Source organism: Manacus vitellinus, unplaced genomic scaffold, assembly GCF_001715985.3.
Source record: "Manacus vitellinus isolate BGI_N305 unplaced genomic scaffold, ASM171598v3 scaffold_37_pilon, whole genome shotgun sequence".
Lineage (NCBI taxonomy): Eukaryota > Metazoa > Chordata > Aves > Passeriformes > Pipridae > Manacus > Manacus vitellinus.
The window spans coordinates 1,277,707-1,305,208 of NW_021940517.1; the positions used below are offsets into that span (position 1 = coordinate 1,277,707).

A 27,502-nucleotide genomic window follows, 5' to 3' on the forward strand; every position below is an offset into this window, starting at 1 on the left:
ATAAAATTGAATTTTAAAGCTAAAATAAATATATAAAATCCCCTATAGTCCCTTAATTTATTTTTTTATATGAGTGCATATTGAGTATTTTTATCTTAATATTTATTCAAAGACCATAGGTGATGCAAGTTTCAACTTCCAAAAAAAATTGTCTGAAACAGCCTGTAGTTTTTAAATTCTGACCATTTTAGAGTCTGAATTTCTACTTCTATACTGGTAATTGGAAGGTATGCAAAAGTCTTGCTAAACAAGGGGTAACTTTCTTTGGTATATTGTGTTAATAAGGAGCATTTTTCCATGATGTAATGGCAGTCCCAATTGTGTAACTGTTGGGATGGTCTGCTTTCTGGCACTTTTTTTTTCATTGCAAGCTACAGTTAGGCAGTGGGGTATATTTGTATCATTTTCTTCTAGCACCCTTGAAAGGTGTTTAATTATAGAAATTTTAGTATTAGAATTGAGATTTGAACTACTTAGATTTCCTGAAACTTGAGAGAGAAACTGTGCAAAAGGCACCCAGAAAATGAAATTCCATTACTTGTCCATATTTTGCCCTTCAGTTAAAAATATATTCTCTACAGTGTAATGTTTGTACTGTAGTGTAAGTCTTTGGTGTTACAATTTGAAGACATTTCCAATTCACAGAGAAATAACCTCCATCAGAGTTTAAAAAAGTAAAAAGAAAAGATGTCAGAAAAATTATTGAGCTTTTAAGAAGCAGAAGAATGGAGGATAAGCTATTGTTTGTGGATGAATAGTTAATAGTCTTTAGCATTTCTTATGCTTCAGATAAATGATTAATATTTTTGAATTTCCCTGAAGAGCTGAGACTAAACTTTCTGCCTGATATCAATTTAAACAGTTTTTGGAATTAGTACCTACAAATGTTGAACTGAATAAATGTTTTTTTCTATTATAATCATGGCTTTATTATTAATAAGTACCCTGTTAGCTCTGATTAATGTGAAATTCTCTGTTGGAACTCTTCTGTGCCTCTTCAGTAAAAATGTAAGAACTCAGTAATTATCGCATCTAAAGTAGCATGTCCTTTGAGTATACTGAAGCTCAAAGGCCAGCAGTGATAAACAGCTTGTGCGTACTTTCTGACCATTTTAGTTGAAACTGTTTAATTAGTACAACAGAACGATGAACACGGGGATTCATTTTACTATGGGGAGCTTACTGACAAAACGTTTAAATCCTTTTTCAATTTGGTAATATCAGAGTTTAATAGCATCCCTAATATGGATTAGGAAAACGATAACATCATCTTTATTTATTGTTCTGGTTCTTTTACTTAAGCTTTTCATTCCCCAGTGGTAAACAGGGAAGGAGCTAAAAGACCTGGCCTTGTTTACCCTTGTAATGGGAAGGAAAGAGAGAATATAACTGTTATCTGTAAATAAGCTTGGGCTACAGAATACTGGCACTGCTGAAGGAAGATTTGGGATGGAAGTACAAATGTATAGGAAATAACTAAAGTAGTTTGATCACAAATTTTGTCTGAGTAAGATCATTGGAAAAAATTCTAGTAGAAGTAGCGGGAGCAAAAAATTTAATGTTGAATTTGAACTTTATATATTCATGAGAGGCTTTACATGCTGTGGTTGCACATGGTAAGGGAATGGATTGAGAAAGGGCCCCTTTGTTTAGATGCTGATAAGATGGAGACATGCCTTAATATTTGTATGAAGATTTTTTTACTCTTTCTTTATAACATTTTGTTAGATACCCTTCCATTACTGACTGATTCACCTATTGACAGTGAGTTTTTCTTAAACCCTGCTTCACACTCAATAGCTGTTTGTTTCTTTCTTTCTTTCTTTCTTTTCTTTGGCTTGGTTTTTTGGTGGGTTTTTTTGTTTGTTTGTTTGTTTTTCATAGCTGAAAGATGACAGACATTGTCATAATTTTATTCAGAAATATGCTGGTCAAATCTCCAGAACTTGTACTCAGAGGCAGAAGAATGGAAGACAGTCTAAAATACATTGGAATTAAAAATGCTGTGGTTTAGTCCCTGATAGAAATCTTATAGGCTCAGCTTCGGCAGAGCAGTACCAATTAACTTGGTTCCCCTATCTCCATTATTTCTTCCCTGTTAAACTCTTCAAGAGTTTAGTGCAATTAAGTTAGGTGATTACCTTGTCATTTATCTGTTAATGTTCTTCTTCCCATTTGATTCTTACTTTCAAGTTTTGCTCTTTGCAGATTGTGGTTTTGTGTTTGTGTGTGTGTGTGTGTGTGTGTGTGTGTGTGTGTGTGTGTGTGTAAAAAAAAAAGAAAAGGAAGGTAGGATGGAGGTAAGACAAGTAAAGATTTTGCCAAAGCAAATGCTATTTACTCTGCTTCCCGTAATATTTTTCAAAGTAAATTCCGAAATCTGGGAGAAGAAATGAGTTGCTTCTGGTACTGACACACAAGTTGAACATATTTGTCAGGACACTGTTTTTATGGTGATGTTTATATTAGTAGCTTCTTCAAATTAATGTCATAAGATTAGACTTCTAGTTTTATATACATGTTTATATACAAGCTATGTCCAGCATATATATGACAGTTCTAGCAGAAAGTAGTGGATTATTTTTCTTGTTTGACTAGTACACAGGTCCAACTCATAGGTGTAGGAATCCTCTAATATGACATAAACAGCTAGTGCTATACGTGTGGGAGCCTCTGTTCCCCATGGATGAAGAGGAGTGTGTGTGTATATGGGGAAACCAAGTGCTAAAGGAGAATGGTAGTCTAGAAAATTAGTCCAAACAGTTTGAGGGTTCCTGTTACTTTTCTCTGAATGAAATATCTAAAATTATTCTAATAAATTAATCTTATTAAAATAGTCTAATTTTGGGAATTAGGAAATTTAAGGTTGCAAAGAATGTGTCCAACTGAACTTTTGAAGAGCAAATCTAGCTGTCAACATCCATCATGCTTGTTTTTGCTCACATGGTGCCTTTCATTATGGCTCATGTCATTTTCTGTGGAGAGTCAGGCTTTCAATGGGCAATCTGTTTGATCTGAGCTGTCTTAATACACTCTTTTGTTTTGAATTCTGCACTTTATGCGCATACATTTCTTTCTTTCATGGACTACAAAAATGTTTGGGTTCATGGTTTCAGTTGACTGTGTACTACAACTCTTGTGTCAGTTTGTGCTTGCTTTTGCTTTTCCCTCAGAACTTTTACTTTGGGTAGTAGCTCCTGCAATACTTAAGTATGGAAGAGTTATGTGCAGATACAAATAATGGAAGGTCAGCTGTGAGGCAGAGATATTTGTGGGATATTGATTTTGTTTTACATGGAGTTTTTGTTCAGTCTGTTCTTTCAAAGGTTTATTGTAGGAAAGAAGGCTTTTGTACAGAGAAGAGGAAGTGTTTAAATATGATCTTTCTGCTTGCTGTTGTGAATAGGTCAGGTATGCTTGGGTACACCTGCTGAACTTGTTTTAATGTCTGGTGTACTTCAACTAGGATTGGGGACTGCAGTGAACATGAAAATATATCAAGTGCTAAAACCATACTTAAGAGAGCAAGGTAGAGTTTGTGTTTAAAACACATATGGGAATTTGCAAATTACTGTTCAGGCATCAGAGTCCTAAGTAGTTGTATTCCCTTGCTCAAAGTCAAGAACAGATCTTCCGTTTGCTTCAGAGAGCTGAAATGGACTCCTGAAGGATATGGGGCTGGTATTTGAGAAGTACAGTGTTTTAAGGAAGGAGGAGATAGAGAGAAAAACCCTTTCTTGAGAATTAAGACGTTTTTAAACCTTTTTTTCCCCCCCTCTGATTAGTTGACAGAGGAAACCTAGAGCACTAAGTGGCAGTACTTTCCCCAGAAACTCAAACTGGGAATTATGGTACCATGCTATCTGCCTCTGTGTCATTCCCCTACCCCGTCCCCACCCCCGCAATGGTCAGTCAGCTTTTGACAGATGTGTTAGATATTTTTTTCCTTTTAGTAGCTCTGTAGTTTAGGTATTACTGTTTGTACACTCAGATTTTTATGGAACTGCCCTTGCAAAAGTAATTCAGTGATTTCCTGTCAGAGGTCAGCATGAGTTCAGTAACTTCATACAAGTAGATCAGTGAAATGCAAGTCTTTGCTAATTGTATTTACTCTCTGTTTTACCAGCATAAGAAGGCAGCAAGCCCCATCCTGAATTGCTATTAAAAGTAGTTTTGAGTTCCAGTCAAAACATCAACTTGATATTTTCTTTGTATCTCTTGTAAAATCAGGTAAAAATCAGTTTACATGTCCTCAATACTAAAAGGTCTGTTGTTTATTACTGGAGTAAGTCTGCCCACAAGCTTTGGGAGTGCATGTTAATTTTTTTAAAAAAATTGCTTTTTAAGCAGTATGGTCAAGTTTTTTAAAAAGGTGGTTTTAGGTTATGCTGTTTCTGAAGTTCTTAACTCATTAATACATTAAAACATGTATATTACTTGTCAAGGAAAAGTTATCAGTGTAATGTTGCATTTATAGCATTAATTTCTGATCTGAATTTGTTCCATAATTCAGAAGAACCAGGGTGGTTGTTCTCTGCATTTTTGTCATTTCAGTTACTTTGGTGTAATATTAATTCATGGTTCTAAGCTTTTATGTTTCATTTCTCTATCTTAAGAGCAATGTAGTCAATTCTGTGAAGACCCTGATTCTTCTTGAAATTTGCTGCACTACTTTGAAACTGAGTGAATTTTTTTTCATTCACATACACTCAGTATTTTAAGAAAAATAATGCTGCTTGATGAGCAGCGGGTTTCTTTTTATACCTTACTTGCGCTCAGTTTTCTCTTATTGCACAACATAGTGCTCCCTCTCAATAGGAAAGCTCATGCACCTGTCCAAATTGTATGCATTCATCCACCCAACACTTCAGTTGCTTAGTTTGAGTAATGCTTTTTCAGAAGGTTTCTGTTTCTTTAGAGTACTGACATAAGTGTGATCAATATCTCTCAGCTATGTGGTTTGTAAATAATCAGAACATACTGACCTAAAAATTCAAGTTCACTCTAGCTGCAAATATTATGATCTGTGCTGTCAGAGGACACTGAGGGCTTTGCCCTGTTGTCAGTGATACAGGGACTGCTTTCTCTGGAAAGATTTTAAGCTGAATTCTGATTTAAAGTTGTCTTAAATATGCAGCAGTTTTATCAGATTCTTTTTTTTCCTGTGAAAAGTACAGGTGGTTTAAAAATGTGAATGCTGCATTAAGTAGATATCTCCGTATTCTTGTTCCAAATTTATTATCATGATTAGTGGAAATGACCAGTTATCTTGCTAATGTATCTTAAGTACAGATGATAATGAATACATTATTCAAATTAACATATTAAACGTCTGGGTCATACTGTTTAACCTAATTGCTTGAATTTTATAGTTTGAACTCATTTGACTGCTTGATTGCTGTTGTTTTTAAAGTGAATGTCCCTTGCATTAGAAGTAAAACAAAGTTGCTGTCACTCAGCACAAGTACAAAAATAGTATTTCTTGGGCTTTGATCTCTTTAGATTTTTTCAAGTTATTCTAGCCAGAATAATATTTTGCATATTCTTTTTTACTTCCAAGCAAACTTCTTCAAGTGCAAATGTTGCCTTTGAGACCTGGAAAATTTATAAACAAGCACTTGTGAGTCTTTGTGGAGGATTTCAGTTTCTTCTGTGTATCGGTTGATAGGCAAACTGAAATGAGAGAGACATGAAACTCTGGCTTTGTAATATAAGTAGGGCCTGCCAGGTAACAAATTTCTATATCCCAAGTCACCACAGACAGGTAGATTGGCACGTAAACTTGAAGTACATCTCAAAGCTTTATGATAACTCTTTCTTGTGCCATTTCTCCTGTGGTTAATATGAGGTAGTTCCTCTTCTGTTGCAGTGTCTGTGGTGGCGCTGGTCATCACAGGACTGCATAAAATGGTAATACCAGTCTCCTTACTTTAAAAGCCCCAGAATAAAAGGCAAAAGCTAGAAATGAAACCTCAATGCAGTAATTGTTGATATCCTGCTCTTTGAGTAGTGTTGTAGTTGTAGATGTTTAGGATAATAGATTCGATGTGATTTGATATCTAAAGGTGCTGCTGCTGCTTATTTATTAGACTGTAATGCTGCTCATCTGTACTTCGTGATGCTGGCTGAAGTGCATAATTTTATAGTGCTTATGTTATGAGACTTGTACACTTAAATGCTGACAGTTAGGTGGGCTTTTTAAGGTGTTTCAGTGGCTTTTTAGTTTTGACTCATTTCTCTTTTTACGCGTTACTTTCTTACAGTTAGAGCAGGGAGTTAAGCTTTTAGGAGAAGTCATTTAGAGCAAAGAAAGTAGATTAGACGTTAAGACACTAAAAGAAATACTGAGGACTATGCTTTGAGCTGTCTTCTGTGTTTCTGACCTGTTCTGCTGTTCTGGGCTTGAATTTTGCAAGCTTACTGATTCTGGCATATAGAATACATAGAGAATGCTTTTTGTAACAATCGTTTCAGAAGGTGAATGAAATTATTTATTCAATTTTTTACTTAAAATAAGGTCAACACTGAGAAATCTATTTATTATTTATTTTTTAGAAGAAATAATTCTACAGCAGCAAGTAGACATTGAGAGCTACTAGTCTTACTTTTGTACTTGGTTGAAATATGTTACTTAAAGTCTGTAGTAGAACAAGAAATGCTACCAATTATATAATCCTACTGGGTTTTGCTCTAAACTTTTGGGAGGGGTATTGCTTTTGTTTTGATGAAAAAGTTTAAAATTTCTTTCTATGACGTTTCAGTATTTTCAGGGCATGAAATTCTCTACCTAGTTTGGCAAATGAACTCATAATGAACTTAATGCAGTGTAAACTGTGCATGGAAATTGATGGTGATGTACAAAGCTCCTGTGACTAAGCAGGATGTTTCTGTTTAAAATGTGAAGTTTTGTAGTTCTGATTGTTGAAATACTTAAAGTATTTTCAGTATATTTAAATATAGAAATAGGCATTTCAGAAGTTGATTTGTCTTAAATGAGAATTCTGATTCACCTTCACCTGTGAATTCATAAAATTCAGATTGTTTCATTAAAGAGCTTTTTGTCTATGGATGAGATTGTAGCTGTGTTGCCAATACTCAAATGTGTGTAAAAATTAAATGAGCAAAGCAAAAATTATCTGATACCAGTTGTGATTATAAAGGTCAATTTAGTCAGCTAAATTAAACAATTAAAATCAGTCACATGAATAAAAAGCATGTTTATATTTGGGAATGTTAAATACCTTAGCTCGTCACTCACTCCAGAAATTTGATAAAATGCATTTTTTCCTAAGATATCTTGCTTGAATATGAAAACTTTCATCATAATTGTAATTGGTAATGCCTAACCGTCATCCACAAAACAATACTTTGCATCTTTATCATGGGTTTAGTTACTCTATTGCTTGGTGTGGTGCTTTACCACTTTCTTTAACTTTGCTTGTCAGTGTGGTATTGTGGAGGAAAAAAATAGTAACTACTATTTATATAATACAACTTTAAGGCCTTCTGATTTGGGAGTGTACAATTTTTGTGTTTCCTCCCTTCCCATCTTTTAAGGTGAATAATAAATATATTTTTGCAAATTAGAATTATAAAAGACTGAATAACTCCTCTTAAAAACTGTTGCCTGAAAGGGATGAAGAACTTTTCTAAAGGTCCAGTAACTAGTAAGATAAAATGAAGTGATTACTGAGCACCTCTCCTTTATGTAAACTTGAGTATAACCTCAAAGCCTGGTTTTGCACCGTCAGTTCTTCCTTTTGAGAGGAGGAAGAATGACTGCATTTCTCTGGTAAATTAAAAAAAGGGAATAATGTCCCTTAAGTATAAGAATTTCCATTTCTGCTAAGTATTTTTAACTATAGTATCACTATCTGCAGTGGTGCTCCAATTTAAATGTATCTTTCTCACTTCTAATTACTGAGAAATGGAAGTAGTCTACAGCTGAATTGCCAACTTTAAGTGCCTTGGGTAATGTCACATGTAGTCACATCTAATTAAAAGGTATTATTATGGAAATTAGTTGTTGGACTGTATATCCTGAGGATCCTTTGTTATTGGAATATGAGTTTAATGATGTAAACTGAGGCTTAGAGGGCACTGCTGGATCCTACAATTAGGTTTTGGAGACCAATTTACACACAGCACAACTTGTTAATTCTCTAGATAAATGTGTCACGATTCCCAAGTAGAGCATGGAATTGAACAGTTTTTACTCATCTCCCGGTGTTATTGAAACTGGTGTCTGAGAACCTCATCTTAGTGAATAGGATGAAAGAGATTATTCACTATCTTGCTTAAGCATGCCTGCTATTAGATTGTTCACAGGATCTGATTTCCTGAGAGAGTTTCTGTTAACAATCTTTCAATTACTGTTTAAAGGTTTTTATGACCACTTAAAGGAGGGAACTACCAAATGGTTCTGTGGGCCTTTAAATAATTGCAAATGGGACTCTTAATGATAACAGAGATTCCCATTTTAAAACCATGAAATTGTTAATTTGTCTATCTTTACAGCTTTCTCACTTATGTTGATAATTCTAAGCAATTTAAAATCCAATTATTTCCAAAATATGGCAGTAATTAGATTAGTGTTTTTTACATGAACTGAACATGTAGCATAAAATTCATTTTGAGGGATATTATTTTATAGATATTTGAAGTGGAATTGAAACTACATGATTATGGTTTTCTTTAAGCTTGTGGCATGAGGAAAAGGGTTAATGTTAAAACAATCTTAAATGTAAAGCAAACGTGACTTTAACACAGTTTATATTATGTAGGAAAAGTATTGAGAAAGCAGAAGTGAAGCAAATAGTGTAAATTAAGATAGTACAAACAGGAGGGTTTCTAACCTACTAGGTGAAGATACAATGTTGCTAATTAAACATGCAAAACCCTCAAATTGCTGTTTCACTGAAGATCTGAAGTTAATATTTGTACAAACAACTACACTATTTATAAACAGTAAAAATTAGTTCAGAAATGGGGGGAGGGAGACCATACCCAAAATACTTTTTGCCTTGAGTGTGTTTGACAAGGCATGGCTTTTGTCTTTGGTAACTGATAAGGTCTGTTGTTGTGTGTTCTTGTATCTTCTGTCTGCTGATCCAGCCTGCAGTGTTGTCAGCTCAGTGAGGAATGTCAGGAGACTGGAGCAAAAGGGACATTAAATGGTTGACACTGAGGGATGGCAATAAATGAGATGGGAGCTAAATATATAGGTTTGTGACATTCTAGCTGCTAGCTTAAGTCCTGCTGTTTGTTGCTTGGGTATACTAACCTTAAAAAGGAAGAGAATGCATTGTAGCACAGGGAAGAAAAAAAACAGCTGGTGGCTTATCAGTCAGCCCTAATGACAGAAAAGGTTAGAGAGTTTGGAAGGACAAACTTTGAAAGAGTGCTTTTATTAATAACACAATATTTGATATATATAGTTTTATAAAACTATTCTAAAACTTTGCACTTTTCAGGGGCTCATTCAGTGCAAAAAGACATGAATGCTGTGTTTGTTGACCAAATAAAATTACTTTAAAAATTTACTTATTTTCAATTCAAGCAGTTTGTTAGGTGACTTTTACGGTAGCTTTCCTTTGATGTTTTCTTGCTCCATAATGAGAATCTTGGAAACAGTTTGGTACTTGATTAAGTAGCTTGGAGTTTAATGATTAATTTAGAAAAAAAATTGTTTATTTTTGTAATAGATGAAAGCATGAATGCTCTCAAAGGGTATGAACTTCATTTATCTTAATCCTCATCTTTATTAGATATATAGAAAAGTAGTGGGATTTTAATTTGATTTTATATTTGATACACTTACAAAATGAAAGTTAATGTTTGAAAAAATTGGTGTTTAATTGCATAAAAGCGTCATATTTGACATGTAACTTATAAGTACGGCTAGTTCTTCTACGTGCAGTAAAGACTGTTAGAATGTAGGCTGGAAATAAGTACAGTGTCTTAGTTAAAAAATTAATCCTGTTTATATTGTTTGCTGCTTCTTGTCTGAGATTTCTCCAGTTTCTTCTCAAGAACCTGTTTAGTTCTTCAAACTTGATTGTTCCTTCTGGATAACAGCTGTCAGCTGACCCAAAAAAAAGTGAAGAGCAAACCCTCATTTATGGCTCTTTAGCAGGTGAACTGTTAATGAACAAGCCTTTCTGTTCTGTCTCCTGTACTTGTAGTAAGTGTCTGTGTTGCTGACAGCCTGACTCTGGGTTGAACAGGTCCCTGAAAGAGGCTGTGGGCTGAAGACAGTGGAACTGTACCACAAGTTAAAAGCCTTTAATGGAGAGGACTGTGCCAGTTTTTTGTTTTAAATGATCCTTGTGCATCAGCCTAAACTGACATGGTGCAAAGAGATCAGGAAATTCCAAACCTCCTCTTATTAGAGGGATTTGGTATTCCCTAAAGTTTGTTAGTGTTTGTAGAAGTGAGGTGTAGCCCAGCAGCTAAGTGTCAGCTTTTAGAAGACTGTAGCAATGATATATGGGCCTCATTTGTCTTAATATTAAAAGCTGGATTTTTTTACCCATAATAGGAGCAGATTCTCCATGTTACAGTAGTACTACTAGAGTGGTTTTCTGTCATTTTGAGATGGTCTTGCATTAATTTATGTTTCTGTATATGTTTTTGTTCTCTATGGTCAGTACTAAAATAGGTATGTGAAAGTTCAGTTGGACTGTATGTAGTAGGATGATGCACCAGATACGATTTTCAGGCCTTGAATAAAAGAGATTAGAGAGATTTGAACTGCTTTGCTCAGGGATTTTGATGTACTGTGTTTAGTCAGATTTACTTTTTTATATATCTCTGTATAGAGAGATTGATGGCTATGGAGCTATATACTAATTTGAAAATCTTCCTCTTGCATTTAGTACCTGATGCCATTTCTGAAGTGCTGGTTGCCTTTTTTAATTAGCACAGCAGCTCTTTGTGGATCTTGAATTCTGGAAGTTGTTTAGGTTAATGCCAGTATGCATTATGCAGGTACATTATACAGAAATATGGTAATAAATGTCAGCAAAACAGCTTATTTAATAAACTTGCCTTTACTCCTTCTATCTATCTAATGCAAGTGCTGGTTGTTTACACTATTAGGTGTTTTCCAGGTGATGATTTCATTCTGCACAGTTAAAATCAGAAGAACAAAGTTTTTATAGCTTTGTGTTAGAGATCAGTAATTTGAGAGTTATTGTTAAATTCTCTCTAATTTTGTAGTCTGTTTATCTGACTTACACTGCTTCTCTTTAAAGGAACTTAGGGAGTGTAACTTCTGCAATGTTTTGAAGTTTCTTGACAGTATAATGTAAGGTCATGTGACACTCATTTTCACAAAAAATGTAGAACTCCCTTTGGGTTTGGATTACTTTCTAGCTTCCATCTGAAGGTTAGATAATAATTAGATAATAATCTAATGCCAAAACTATATGGTGGATGTGTAATTTTATTTCAGAAAAGTGAAAATGAAAAAGAACTTCTTATAGAATTCTAGGGCAGTAAAGCTCCTTAATAATCACCTAATTTTGAACTAAATGGTAAATCTCTTGGCATAAATGTTTACATCTTGGGTTAGTTTTTAGAAAATGGAATTGAAGAAAATATTGGTGTTAGATTGCGGTAATTTACCAAATCTAGTAGGCTAAGATACTTATTCTTTGGTATGCTGTTAGGTAGACTAATCTTCAAATTGGCCAAAGAATTTGTGAATAAATGTTATTAGCTCTTTAGCAACTAAGCTGGCAAAACAGTGCCCTGGAGATTAAAGATACTATCTTTGTGTTAACCTAAAAAAAAATTCCTCCCCCCCCCTTGATAACACGTGTATACATTGTGTTTAAAAAATAAAGGGGAATATTTTGTCCAGAGGAGCTGAAAATAGATTTTTCTGGGAAGACTGTGTTACATTTTGTGGCTGAATGTGTGGATGAAAATTACCTTGGTACTGTAGATAACGTTTTGAAGATACTGATTTTTGGATATACGAGATTTACTATATATTCTTATGACTACATTTTGATGATGAGTTCTGACAGATGCCTAGTTAAAACAGATAACAAAGGAAAGCCATGTTGGCTTCTCTGACTAGTTGTAATGCATTCAGTCAACTAGGTGTAGCTACTGCTGAGGCTTTGTCACATTCATTAGAATTCCAGTGCTAAAAATTAAGTGTTGTTTAGATAAATATCTAACTATCATTATAATATTTCATTAAAAATCTTCAATACCTGAATACCTGAACACCAAGTATTTAATGTGAATACTTGGTCATTTACTCAGGTCCTCATATAAAATGCAGGTTAGGAATCTGGAGAAAAAAGTTGCACACTTCAGTGTAATACTTCTGGTTTGTGTGGTTTTTTTCTTTTAATCTATACTCTGAGATTTCCTTGTTCTTTAATCAAGAAAGCTGTATTACCATTATTAAAATGACCTGAGAAACTAGCCTGATTTTTTTTTTCCCCCCTTCTGTTATTATAGACCTGATCTAATGTATTTACATGACGTTTGTAAAGCTGTTTGTCAGTTAAACACGGTCTCAAAGCTTTCAGCACAGAGGTTATTAGAGGTGAATATTGTGGATTTAAAGGATTTAGTAATTCATTCTAAATCCCAGCTATGCTTTTAAATGCATTTATTTTTTGCCTTTTTTTTTTTTCTTTTTAAAGGAGCATTTTAAGCATTAGGATGTGGCCTGCTGGGTTAAAATGATACTTTGACATCACATAGATAGTCTGGTTTGTTTAGTTTACAGCTATGATCAGAAAGATTCTGAGCTTTTTGGATGATCACCATGTCAGTGGCTGATATTCTGCTCAGCCAGGAACAAATGCAAATAATCTGGTAATTGGCAAGTCAACTCTACCAACATAGCTAACATTGCAGAATTGTGGTATGTAAATTGTGCTGCCCTTCCAGTACCTGAAGGGGAACCTACAAGAGGGCTGGAGAGGGACTTTTCAGTATGACCTTTAGGGGTAGGACAAGGGTAGTGTATGTAAACTGAAGGAGGGTAAAATTAAATTAGATATTAGGAAGAAATTCTTTACTGAGGGTGGTGAGGCACAGGAACAAGTTGCCCAGAGAAGCTGTGGGTGCCCCATCCTTGGAAGTGTTCAAGGTTGGGTTGGATGGGGCTTTGAGCAACCTGGTCTAGTGGAAGGTGGTCCTGCCCATGGCAAGGGTTTGGAATTAGATGATCTTTGAGCTTCCTTCCAACCCAAACGGTCCTATGATTTTATGAAATTGAATAAGTTGGTATTTTAAGTTAGGTTGTTGTGGTGTCTTGGGGCTTTAAATGTATGGTAGTGCTTCATAAAAACAATTTAGTTTTTATTATAGCAAGCAATATATCTGTTAAAATTTATCACCCAGTTAATGTAACGTCAGTTTTCTATCTGAAATTAGATCATGTGCTGGTTTTTTTTTGACACGTTCCAGAACATAATTGGAAGTAGTATTTAATTTGTTCAGTAATGTTATGATGGCAGAATACAGATATTAGCAAAGAGAACTTTATGGTTTAGTAGGACTCAAGGTTGCCCTGTGAAAATTTAATACTTGTGATTCTTGTAACTAAAAAAATCAGTTTAAGTGAAAAAGAATTTAAATTAAAAAAAAGTCCTGATTTGTTGTATTAAAAAACCCCTAAAAGTTCTTATTTATTGTACCACCTGTTTCAGTGTTACTTAGAGAACATCACTGGTAAGAAACAGTAATAGACAAGCAGTTCTAAGGTAAACCAAACTGAGTATTATGGTAATCCATCCTTTAAATCATGAAACATATATTCCTGATATCCAAGAAGGGAAGGCAGGAGTTCTTAATCCAACAAGGAGAACTGTTGTTCGTCACTGATTCTTTACTGTCTTATTATTAAAGCTTTACTGGCAAACATAGATAAATTTGTATCAGCATTTCTTATCAAAGATCTGTGCAGTCTTTATATGGACAAGGTCTTTTTACTAACTGTCCAAGGAGTGCTAAATATTATGCTCAGTTTTGGTCAGCCAACTGACTTGCACCATATGTGCATTCATTCAAAAAATTTTATTCAATTCTGAACGTAATGTAAACAACTCGGTGTCTGAATTGTACCGATGCTGTTCTACCAGCATTCTAGATGAGGTGAGTTAGAGGTTAAACAGCATTGAGACTGACTGACTCATGCATGCCATTGAACATAAATACCTGGGTACTTAGAACAGAGATTTAATGTGTTCTTCCCTGCTCCAAATAGTGCTTACTGGTAAGCTTGATAAACTTCCTGGAGAACTTTCTTCTTTCTGAACATCCCGTGGAATCTGTACTGTTCTAATTGACTTAAGAAGTTGTGCTTTAAAATTCCAGTTAAAAATAATGTAATTTAAAGAAATTTAACGTGTTACCATAATTACTGCTACACTAACTGCATTATGTAATACCTAGGTTAAATCTGGGACAGAGTGATAGATATAGGTATTTGTATGGAGAGAACTCATTTACTCTTTGTTACTAGCTGAATTTTTCATTGTAACCTCTGAGATATGTAATAGGCGAAACCTTTGCATTAATCATATTGCTCTGGATGCTGGTATTTTTGTATAATATATCACAGACTTCAAAACACTGAATGTTAACTTTGTTCTTCTGCTGCACAAATGCTATGTTTTGGTGACATACTACAATTATACTCATATCCTTTGTTTTTGCATTAATGCATATTTTACATACAGAAGTTTTTGAACTAGACTAAGCTGGTCTTACTCCCACAATAATTATCCGTTCTTGCCCATAACAAGACAAGTTATTATCTGGCTTTGATGTTGAAAAGTGATTGTGGTAACTGAATTAGGAACAAAAAACCCCCAAACCCTATAATCTGTGTTAAAAAGTACCCAATGTACTAAATAAAGATGGAACCAGTCTTAGTGAATTACATATGTACTGAAAACTGTGCTTAGCCACTTACTAAACTAGGAAAAAGAAAAATCTTTTTATTATCTTCCTTCTTCACCAGTGATAAAGGTTTTGCTTTTTTCTTTGTGACAGCTCAAATTTTAGAGAATTGGAACTATTTTAAATATTTTAGCTGTAATGATCCTTTTAATAAATGATGGGGATTAAACTGCTCACACTTGAAGTCATCTTGGAGGTATTTCAAATGATGTTCTAGAGGTTTTGATTTTGTTAATCCAGCACAAAAGTACCTAACTGAAAATATGACAGATCCTAATTTTCTGAGGGTTGATATTCTGTATTTTGTTCTCCAGTACCTTAAAGGTTTTATATTTGTGTTTAAGTGATGAAGAGATTATTTCATGATAATTTGCTTGTGTAAGTTGCTTACAGCACAGCATTTCTAATTTACTGCTTAACTTCATCATTTAAATGCTTCAATAGTTCTCATTTGGCTTTGATTATAGTATTAGAATGGTGTATGTCAGATACACACAGCAAATGTAAGTGGATATATTTGACATAAGCAGATTATACGTGTCCTGCTGGTGTTCACTACATATGTACTTTGGCCTTTACTTGGTTTTTTGCTTAGAAAACATCCTGTATTTAGGGATGGAGGGAATGTTTCTCATTCATTGTTGTCTTCAGCATCTCTTCTGTTACCAGTAGTAGGTGGTTTTGGAAGAGATTTCGGGGAAACAACTTCCCATGTTGTCACTAGCAGTCTTAACAACTACTAAAGTTGGTTTGTATGTAAAAATTAACTTCTAAATGTGGTTACTATTGTCTGTGTTCACTGTATTGACAGATGATAATACCATCTGCTTTGTCAACCTCCTCTCCCTGTAAAATCTCATCAGATAATCTATTTTTCTTAACTGTGCTAAACACTTGCCAAATTCCACTGGAGCATATTTAATCCTCAAAATACATGCTAATGCAGCTAATGAAAGATTTCACAATTTCAAAATTATTGTCTTTTTGAAACATTATATTTTTCCCACTTGTTTTCTTAAATATATACAAGTGGCTGTTTCTGTAAACTTTGCCTTTGTTTCTAGCTAATCTACGTTGTGGTCACTTAGTAAGCTGTGTTTGTAATGCACTTGGTTTTATTTGGTTGTAATTCTTATTATTGCTTCAACAAAAGCTGTGTAGCTGTTTTCAGTTGTGGTAAGCATAGTGTTGGATCACTGAAAACACTTAAGCCATGGAATATATTTGAGGTTTTCTATTAATGGAATCTATTTCCTTAATTGCAACCTATCAAAAATGCACTGGTGTCATCTTCTGTACAGGATGAGCCAGTGGTATTTAAAGAAAATACTTTTTGCTGAAAGAAAGGGATGGGGACTGTAAATGTTAACTGAAAGACTATGCCTTTAATCCATCTTTGCTGTTATTTTGCTGTCAATTTTATTCATGGTCATCTTTAGTAAAGGAAAAAAAAAAATTATGTGTGTACAGGTCTACATGTTAGTTCTCTTGAAACTGTGTGTCTTTTTGTATACATACATGTACATAAATATTCATAACTACAGATGTGCTCGTAAAAAACCTAACTAACCAAAAATCTGCAAAACTCCCCAAAAAACCAAAAATCCCCAAAGTAACAACCAAAAGCCAATTTTTTACAGAGTTGTCATTGTGAAAATGGTTATATGGTTATGATACATTAATTGAATAAATGTTGGAAAATATTATTGCTAGAAAGCATATTCTGTGTAAGGTCAGGTAAATTGCGCATTTGTTTCTTCTTTTCTCCTGCAAAATGTTTCAGATTACTTTCTCAGAAATTCAGTCTCAAAGGTACCTATCTATAATATTATGCTACAAGCTTTGTTTTCTTTATTAAACACTAAACAACCTAACTGAAAGTATACGATCTTATCTTCTTATAATTTAATATGCTGTATTTTGTTTTCTAATACCTTAAGTAGTTTTATACTTGCTTCAAGTTACAGGCTTTCAAAAAATCAAGCCAACCATATGTGTCTGATTTTTTTGTTTTAATTGTTATCTAAAACTCAGCTGAAAGCAATTCAAGCTTTTGCTAATAAATGCAGAAATATTTTATGGAAAAATGCCTCTATTACCAGTGTCATAAACCAATATTCCTGTAAAAAGAAAGCCAAAAAAAAAAATCAAACCTAAATTTACTAATTTTCGTGGGTCAGTGAAAGCTTTTACTGAGTTCTGAGTCTCGTTTCCTGAGTATTTGTTTTGTCAGCATAGTGCTATTTTTTATCTTCTGTGTTAATATTTCCAATTTAAGTTTGCATATAAATGTTTCAGTTAAATGCAGTAGCTGATTTTCTTCCTAAAATCCATGCATGAAAATACGTATTTGAATTTAATTGTATCTTTTAAAAATATATTAATATTTAGAAGCAATGCTAATCTTGCTCACAAAGAGCACTCCACATTAAACAAACATCATCGTGAGTGTCATACACATTCATCACGCTTTCTTTTGAATGCCTTCCTTGCTTTCTTTTGAATGCCTTCCTTGTCTTGCAGTTCCTTTGTGTCTCTTCATTACTTCACTTCCATGGTTGGCACTTCAGCCTGTGACTGTCAGATTAAGTTATCTCCTGAATGGTCTTGGAATAAGGCTATTACGATCTGAAGACATAGAAGGTTTCCTCCTAAGTGGCTAAACTGACTGTCAGCATTGCCGCTTAAGATAAAATTGCCAGATATTCTCCATTATAACATCCAGTTTTCAGTTGCATCTTAACCTTGACATATTTTAACCCCTGAACCATGCACAGTCCTGATCTCTAGATGCTTTTTATTTGGTGGGGAAAGTCATATGAAAAGGGAATGATCAAGAAAGGTTGCTCTCCATGTCTTTAAAAAGCAAACTAACCACTGGGACATTTTGAACTACATTTTTGGGATGCTTTAGTTTGTTTAATGTATCAGTATGCAATCTGAAAGCTGACTTGACTATGTAGAAGGCTGAGTATAAGATACAGTTTTCTCTTTTGATGAATATCCACTTTCAGCTGGCAGAGTTATATCAAACATGCAACTGATTGGGGAAAAAATATGGATAAGGGAAGGGCCAGGCTGCTCTCTAACTGATTGAGAAGTCTGAAGTTTTTGTGTCCTGTTACGGTTAAAAAAAGTTAGTTAGTGAAATATAAAGGTAGTCTCAAAATGGAGAACTTGTTTTCATATATGACATAACTGTACTGGAGCTGATTTCTACAGGCAGTTAAGAATTAGATAACACCATCAAGAGTGGACGTTTATGGTTAGAAGTACTCAGTTGTTGTAATTACAGTGGGGTTTTCAGGAAACCTTAGGATTTATGTGATTTTTCTAAGTTGGAGATTAGAAGATGAGACCAAATGTCAGATTACTAGAAACAGACATATTGTAAACCATTAGTTATGAATCATTTGTAAAGAAAGAACTCATTTTTTTCTATTTAGATTTTTTTTTGAATTTAGGTGCTTATTATGATGTCTTAAAATATCCTTAATTAAAGTCAACATAAAGTGTAAAACATCTTTTGGTTTTGGTATAATGAGGAACTACTGAGGTTTTCTTGAGACTTTCTGTAAAATAATGTTTAGGCTCTGTATAAAAAGTACTCAAATGTGCATTGTACCTAAGGAACATAAAAGTTTTAAGAGTTTTCTTGATTTCCTTAAGTTGAAATAGACTTGAAGAATAACTTGTTTTGGCTTTTGTCAAGTGATAAGTAACTAATTTGCAAAGTCGGTGTTTAGTAAACCAATGTAACATTTGCTAATAAGATGGTAGGATAAATCAGTTTTTAATTGAGTTAAATAGATGTTTAATCAAATGCATGTTCTTTCTTGCTAGATTTGGATATTTCAATCAAATTAGATTTTTTTCAAATTCATCTGCAGTAATGAAGTAAAGATATTTTTTTTCCATCAGTTAAATTAGATATTGTCACATTTTATTTTCATATTTAAAAGGAAAAACAAATAAAAAGTCACAGTAGTAGTATGAAATTTAGTACTACTGGACTACTTCAAGTTCTTCACATTTTAACTTTAATGAAAGCTCCTTAAACACTGCATTTCCCATACTGTAAAAACCAGACAAACTTCTTTGCAATCTCTTATTAATCAGCAGCTCTGAGCCTTTAGCATAGTTCATTCTTATTTTCCTTTACTACTTTTATGGCTGGTGAGGCATAGGAGGACTATGAAAGCACTCAGTCTACTTGGGAAATAGTTTTGCTATACATAGGGAATACAATAAGTTTTTATCAGGAAATTTCTGATGCAAGTGGAGTTGTTAGGTAGTGTGAATTCGTTCACTCATACATTCAAAGTAGTGCAGTCTTAAATTGGTCAAATTGATTTCTGAACCACTGCTGTTTTCTTTAATAGCAGTTCTCTGGGGTTAAGGTGAATCCCACAGTGCTAGCCAAATGGAGAGTGGAAAAAGCTTTCAGAAATTAAAGGGAAATATTCTTAGTTTTGGCTCTGTACAAGTGTTAGAACAAGCAGTATTCCTCACAATGGGTTATTTGTTGGGAAACACAAAGTGATAAAGAGTGTGATTGGGTGAGAGTATGAGACAAAGAGCATGAGAAATGTGGAGTTAGATGTTAAGTGTGGTCTTCTGAATTTGTCAGATGTCTTGTTCTGATAATTCTGTTTGGTAGTCTGTCTGGCCTGACAGGTAAGAGAAGCAGTAGCTGTGGATACAGCTAGATTCTGACAAAACTTTTGAGACTGTCCAAGTAGAAGGCTTACTCTGCTTTGTGTTCCTGAGCTGTGGTCTTGCTCATCACTGCTCTGTCCCTCTTGACAAAAGAGTCGAAATTATTTTTTCCAATGAGTTCTGAACTAGGACTTTAGGATGATTGTCTGAGGAACTGAATACTGACATTGATCCATCGGTACAAAAGCTAGGGGATCATTTGTTAAAGCAGTAATTGGCTTAATCTAAGATAATTGATTACTGATGAGTCAATTAAGACTGCACCTCAGGTGGGGTCCTGCAGAATTCTCCTTCATCTTGAATCTCTCATTCAAGAAGAACTTGGGTGGTAGGTTAAAAAATATGCTTAAAAAAAGAAGTCAGTCATACCAAATGCTTTTAAAGATAGAATTGAAATTCAAAGCTGTCTTGAAATTACTGTGCCTGAAGTCAACAGTGTGGAATTCATTACACGAATGTCGAGCCCCCTTGTTGTAGGGGGACGTAAGAGTTGCATATGAATACAAAAGTAGGGAAAAGTAGCAAGGCCAAGGTGAAGGAGAAGACTATTTGGGGTCAATGAATGTTGAAACAAACATAAGAACTGAATTTTTGGGGGAGGGAAAGAAGCAGCTTGGGATGTGCTAATAAGAATGTGGTTTATAAGATAATTGTTCTGAGTAACTTAACCTTGTTGAGGTCTCAGTTGAAGAATTGCCTTGCCTAGGCATCCTGCTTTTAGAAATGAAAAAATTGGAGGACCCCAGATAGGTAATGAGAATGATCAGAGGTTTGGAAGGAATAGCTATCCAAAAAGATTCAGAGGGTTTATACATACAGTTTGGGTTGAACTGCCTTGGAATAATTTATGAAGGTTCTGGAAAAGGAACTGGCATAACATTTAACGGAATGTGTTGCGTTTAAATCAGTGATTTCTCAACTAGAAATTCTAAATAGTGTTCAGACAACATATATAAAGTTGGAAACTTAAGAATAATACAGATTCCTCCTTTTTTTTCTTGGTATACTATATTATTCTATTTAATTTTTTTAATGCAAATTTTCTTACTAACTGATTATTCTTTTAGTCAAAATCCAAAATCATAAAACATTAGAGGGTACTGTTTTTCTTGGGAGATAGAGGATATAATAGTCAGCTTTTATGTTGGTTAAAAGATTGTTTTAAAGTCAAGTTTGCAATATTATTTTACCATTACTGGTGGAATGACATAGATATCTAAAGTTTTAGTGTGCAGGAAGCACGGTTGTGGAGAAAGGCAAGTAAGATGCTGTTTATGTAAGACGGTATAATTTTGATATAATATGTGAAATGTGTTACATGGAAGAATTTAATAATATTTCAAGGCTGAGCTTTATCACTTGTAGCTAGTACATTTCTTTATCCAGTCTTAGTGAGTATTCCTTAATTTCTTCTGATTCACAGGTTTTTTTATGTTCACAAGTTCCTTTAGTCTTTATTTCACACCCCACCACCCCCTGGCAGTTGATTCAGACTTCATAATATGTCTTTGTTTTCTGAGCTTGCAATACTAAATAACTTAGGGAGTGTGTATTCCCTATGAATAGTTTAGCTACTGTGAAACATGGTTATTTTTGCTGAAAAACTTTAATTTGCTTCTGTTCATAATTTCTGCTCACTCTTAAGTCATTTCTGGTCTTTGCAGTTTTATAAGGATTTCAAATATGTTGAATTGTAGTACTCCAAACCAGTTTTAATTAGCTGAGGAAATGAAAGCCAACAGCTTCTTCACAATTCAGTTGAATAGCTTTGTTTATCAGGATCTAAAATATTCAGACTTCTGTTCTTACTGCAGAGTTCCTGGTCTCTTAAAATCTTTGAATTTAATGTTCAGTCTGAGATTTCTTAGTTTATCTATCCTTTGAGCGTGGTGCTTCATCTTTACACTGCAGTTGTCACAGGGTACTGCTGTATGTTCTCAATGCTACCATCACTTAGTGCCTTTTTTTTATTTATGTCATAACTTCCAGAATGTGTGATTGAAAATAATGAAAGGGAGAAACCCCTTGAAAATAATTAGGAAATAATGTTATGTATGGGTGGTATTACTTTGTTAAGCGTAGGCGGGGGAATGTCTGTTGAAGTTAGCCAATTAAACATGAAATACTTGCTTTATTTGAATGTACAACTGAGTAAATTATGCAGCTTACAAAAAGTGCTTTTGTTGTGTTTGTATATACACATATATTTTTATATATATACATATTTTATATGTGTGTCGATATATACATGTGTGTATATATATATATGACAATACAGTGTTTTAAAAAAATGTTGCCCATGAAACCTAAAGTGAGAATGTAATTTGAGAAGCCCCATTTCGTAGTTATGAAGGACATGCTATGGCATGGGTAGGTAAAGAAGGGTTTCTCTAGATGTGCTTCCCAGATTGAGCCCACCAGAACAGAATGGAATGGTGAAAAAGAATGGTTTTTGCAGGCTCCTTAGGTGTGGGCAGGGAGCAATGAAATAGTGGGTGCAGAGGCCTTTCCTGAAGGTTCTGTGTCATTGTGGGACTGGACCTGCACCTGGCACCTGAGCTGTCCCCCCCCACGGAAGTTGTGTGAATGTCTGGTCATGCAACCGGGCCATGTGTGTTTCCGTGACATGATGCACATTGTTGGCCTATGGATGAACATACCTGGTCATGTTAGTGGTGAGGGATAGGGGTTGGTAGTTTCTCTAAGAGCTCATAGAATATGATGAGGAAGAAATTAGGAATACCACTGCCGTACACTGCGCAATGTTAAATTTAAAAGACCTAGTTTCACTTGAAACCTCTATCCCCCAAAGTTGGGGTCACATAGGTATTTGATATATGAAGGCAGTAATTTCCTCATTCTTCAGCCTCAGGTGTGAACCCTGTGGTGTTCTAAACCATTAAACACTGATATTTTTAGAGACAGAAATACATCATGTTAAATTTTTTATTAATTTTGTTTACTTGCTTTTATAGAAATATTTTTTTTTTTCAGTTTAACTTTGTTGGAAGAATCCTTGGGCCCAGAGGACTAACAGCTAAACAGCTTGAGGCAGAAACAGGATGCAAGATAATGGTCCGAGGGAAGGGCTCGATGAGGGACAAAAAGAAGGTAAGCTCGTGATGGGTAGCATAGTTTCAGATGCATAATTTTGTTTTCTTACGGAGGGTAAGCTCACGTCTCTCATTCTTACTTGTTGTGTTCTTACTATATGCTTTTTCATTATCTAGTGTCATTTACAGACTTAGTACATAACACAAGCTATCCTGAAAAAGTTAAATATCTGTGCTCCATAATGCTGCAATTGAAAGTCTAACTAGCAATTATAAAGTATTCTTCAGTAGTAAGTGACTTATAATTGTGTCATGTTTCACAAGGTAAAGGTAAAAATTGAATTTAAATGTATCTTTCTAAGAAAAAGCTGTTAACCTCAAAGGTGGTGGTAATAATTTTCTTGTATTGAATTACCAAAGTAGTGACTTGTGCAACAAGTGTGGATTAAAAAAAAAAAAGTTTAATGTATTTCTGGCAGTCAGTTCTGTCTAAGTGAACCAAAAAGCACTGTGTTCCTGGTTTTCTGTTCAGATGGAGCTGCAGTGTAATTAGGGCTGTTCCTTGCCCCAGTTATGTAATGTGCTCCGCCTGTATAAACTGCATGATAGAGCCATCCTGAATGTCAGGTTGCTCTTGTGGTAACTATTTTTCTAGGTTTATTTTCTAGCTACTTCCCTCCACCTCTGACTACTGCTACTTGAATTATACCAACTTCTCCACTGCAGTTTTAAGTGTGCGCTTAACATGGCTCTTTTCCTCTTTGTTCCCAGAAGTATTGTTTATTTTGGTTCTTTTGTAGAAAACTCCCTCTTTTCCTTATCTGATCAGCCACATAGTGCATTCTCTTGATACATATGTGGCACATACCAGTTACAATAGAAAACTAATGTCTACCCGATTAAACATTTCTTTCTTCCAGAGCTCATCACTGTAACTTTCAAATTTCATTTGATGCCTCTTGTTTTCATAATATGCTGTAGTACTGTCACCACCCTTTCTCTTATTCCAGCTATGACTGTTTTGGATTTTGAGATTTCCAGCTTCTGAGCGAAGGTCCAGTCTAACCTAGAGATGTTTTGGTTGTCTAGGTTCTGTAGAAGTAAGAGGATGTGACTATCTGTGGTTTTGTTAGATCTGTAACAACCTTCATTCTTTGAATGCATTTTATATTAAGTCCCACTGAAGATATGGCCAGCTAGCAATCATGTTCTGTTTCTACAACATCAGCAGGGCAGGCACTTAGGCAGCACCAGCCTGTGTAGCACATGTTTGTGCACCACGTCTTTTGTTATTCTCGGCTGCCAGCTGGGATAACAGCACCTTCCCCAAAATGTTATGTGTTCTGACCTATCCATTCAATGTTCATGTAGGTCTTGGAGTTTGTGAAATGTCTGTTACAGAATCACAGAATGGTGGATGTTGGAAGGGATCTCTGGAGGCTCCCCCCCGCGAGCAGGGTCACTTAGAACAGGTTGCCTGTGACCATGTCCAGATGGCTGTTACATTTAGAGTCCTCCCACCACTGTGCTTCAGAACCTGTCCTGTCCTGTGCAGAGTCATATCTCTAGATAGCCTGGGCAGGTTTACTGTCTGGGGAAGTGGTATTTGTGGACTGATTTCCTCCACTCTCCATACTTTTTTTTCATTATTATTAGTTTTTGACTGCTTGGAGGAGAATAGGCAGTGGGAGTTACTGGAGTTTTGTATTTAAGAAAAAGCTTAGAGGAACTGAGACCTTCTGAGTGAGTCATGCGATTTTTTTTTTAAGTTTAGTAAGAAAAGCTATTTTCAACAAGGACAAGCATGGGAGATAGCTGGAACCTTGTATACATTAAAAAGTACAAACTGATTCAACCAGCACTTGAATGCCCATTACATCTTCTAAGTTGGTTGTCTCATATTTTTGGAGTACAGAAGTTTGGAAGACAGAAGTTTTCTATCAGCCTGCACCTCGGGAAGTCTTCCATCATCCCCATATCACCATTGGCGAATCAGAGCTCAAATCAGTCCAGCAGTTTAATTACCTAGGCAGCCTCATCTCCTCGGACAGTAAGATTGACGGAGAGATAGACAACAGGTTAGCAAAGGCATATAGTGCCTTCAGAAAGCTTCATAAAAGAGTCTGGCGAAATAAACACTTGAAGAAAAGTACCAAGATCAGTGTTTACAGAGCCATAGTGCTGTCTACTCTCTTATATGGATCCGAATCATGGGTCATTTACCACCACCACCTGCGACTCCTAGAACGCTTCCATCAACGCTGTCTCCGTACAATCCTAAACATCCACTGGTCAGATTACGTAACTAACATGTCTGCTCTAGAACAGGCAGCAGTTAGGAGTATAGAGGCCATGTTGCTGAGAACACAGCTGCGTTGGGCAGGGCACGTCTCCAGGATGAAGGACCACCGCCTCCCTAAGATCCTGCTCTATGGAGAACTTGCCACTGGCTGCCGCAAGAGAGGAGCCCCAAAGAGAAGGTACAAGGACTCCCTGAAACAACATCTCAGTGTTAGCCACACTGATCTCCATCGCTAGTCTACTCTGTCCTCCAGTCGGGAGGTCTGGAGACACACCATCTGTAACGCTGCTGCTTCCTTTGAGAACACACACAGGATCACCATTGAAGAGAAAAGACAATGCAGAAAGAATTGTGTCTTGCCGATACCATCCAAGGAGTCTTTGTGCTGTGCCTTTTGCAACCGGTCTTGTCTGTCTCGCAGTGGCCTCTTGAGCCACCAGCACGCTTGTAGCAAATGTGGGTAGAACCCTTCCCAAATCTTCATTTGTGAAGCCTAGCCATGATGATGATGATGACTGCAGCTAATATCAAATGTATTTGAGTGATATCATAGTATATTTTAATACCAAATAGTATGATACTGGTTGTAAACCAGTGTTGAGTACCAAATACTTTTCTTTATAAAACTGATTTTCATGCCATTCATTCCTAATCTTTCTAAAGTTTTCCTGAGGTGATTTGTATTGGTTATTAGTTTATATATTTCAGAATGGCCTTTTTGGTGTCTACACCATTGTTGATGTAATAGGAAGAATTTCACTATCCTTGGTTATGATGCAGTCTGTGATGCACACTAATAAGATGTTCCTTGTAAAAATAAAGATTTGGAAGCTGTATTTAAGATGTGGTGATCACAAACAGACTAAAGTAAGAATGAAAGATATTTATCAGTTTGGGGTGTAAGTACACTTTTTGCTATTGGCTCTTGCTTTTTTTTTCTGATTTATACTTACATGTGAACTTTCTAGTCTTGCAGTGCAAGATGATCAACTTCCTTGACAGTCTGTGTCGTTTAATGATAACTACCTTTTTTTCATTTTCTCTTTGAAGCTTGTACTTCAAAATGCTAATGTACTTCCAAGTTTAAAATAGAGAAGTATTTTTTTCATGGAAGGTTACACTTACTCTTTTTAAAAACCTTTCCTTCATTTAGAGTCAGTGTTGTTTAGAAAAGTCAGTACTTAATGAGGTTTTTCATTGAATTTTTTGAAATTTGGGGGAGATAAGAAATGCAGGTTAAGTTTTATGTGTATTTTGTAAGTATATTTCATATCTGCAAACCTGATTTCCCAATGCTAACTATAAAAGAAACTGTGTTGGTTGTGGTAAGGAATTAATTACTAAACCAGTGTCAATCTAATGTGACAGCTACATGGTACTGAATCTCCTTGAGTAAACTGTACATGTACTTTCCTACCTTGCTCGTGGTTCCAGAACCCACGAGAAAATATGAAAGATGTGCTGGAAAATAAACCATCCAGATATGCTCTGTAGAGGATTTTACGCTACTGTGTGAGCCTACGAACAGAAGTAATGAATTAGAAATCTTTGTCACATGGCCAAAACATTTGAACTGGCATCACATCTTGAAACTTGCTGACAGATTTCCCCCAGAAAGCAAGGGAAATCCTCAAATTGTTTGTATCTGAAGCTCAGCTGGTAATCAGAACATCTCTCTAGGCAGTTTTCAACAAATTTAAAATCAAGACCTTAATTACTGAGAATATTGTGATTAGAGCCTGGGGGTACTTAAAAGACATTATTGGGGAGAGGAGAGGAGTTGCAGGCATTCATCAAAAGCTAATGAATGTGTAACTTTATTAAGACCAAGGATTTTTTTGCTTAGTCTAAATGTACCTTTCATTAAGTACTGAGGAAAACTAGTGACTTGCACACCAGTTAAAAAGTACTCCTTAATAAAGTGGAGACTGTCCAGTGGTGGAAAAGCAAAACATTTTTTACATGAATTCCACAAAACAGGAGTCAAACGGAGTCAGCCCAGTGCTCTTTAGTGCACGTACTGCCATTATTTCACTTAGAGAGGTATGAAGTCTTACAGCATCAGGCTGCTGGCTTGTGCCAGTCTTGGTCAACTCCACTGTTTTTTCCCATTTCTTCCTACTTTTAGACAAGAATCTCCTCTAGAACAGTGTGTGACAAGAGAGCATTAGTCATTTTTACTTCATGAGGAAGCATCTCATTATGAGAGACAGAATTTTTTTCCTTAATTGATTATTTCAATTAGAAAGGCAGGCAGCTATGCGGTTCTGAATTTGAAGAACTCTGTGCCTTCATCTACTGTAACAGCTTCAAATCTGTTGCAGTTCATATTAGAGCATTTGAACTGAGTTTTGGTTTCTGGCCTACAGTTTACTTGTTCCTACATCACTGTTCACCTTGAAAGCAGAAGTTACGTAAGGTTTCATGAAAGACAAGCTCTCAGTTAGTACTAGTCTTGACCTTTGAGTTGTGTAGAGTTGTTACAGTAAAT

At 35.3% G+C, this 27,502-nt stretch overlaps 1 protein-coding gene across 7 annotated transcripts in view; it reads left to right on the top strand.

Moving 5' to 3' along the window:
* Window positions 1–27,502, top strand: part of QKI (QKI, KH domain containing RNA binding) — a 153,444-nt gene that overhangs the window by 39,073 nt on the left and 86,869 nt on the right. For all 7 annotated transcript variants that reach the window (XR_003915963.1, XR_003915964.1, XM_018077376.3 and 4 more), the window contains exon 3: window positions 22,651–22,767. Coding sequence is in view for 5 of the 7 variants with exons in the window: in XM_018077376.3 (XP_017932865.1) it covers window positions 22,651–22,767 (117 nt within the window). In the remaining 2 variants the exon portion in view is untranslated. The remainder of the gene's footprint in view (window positions 1–22,650; window positions 22,768–27,502) is intronic.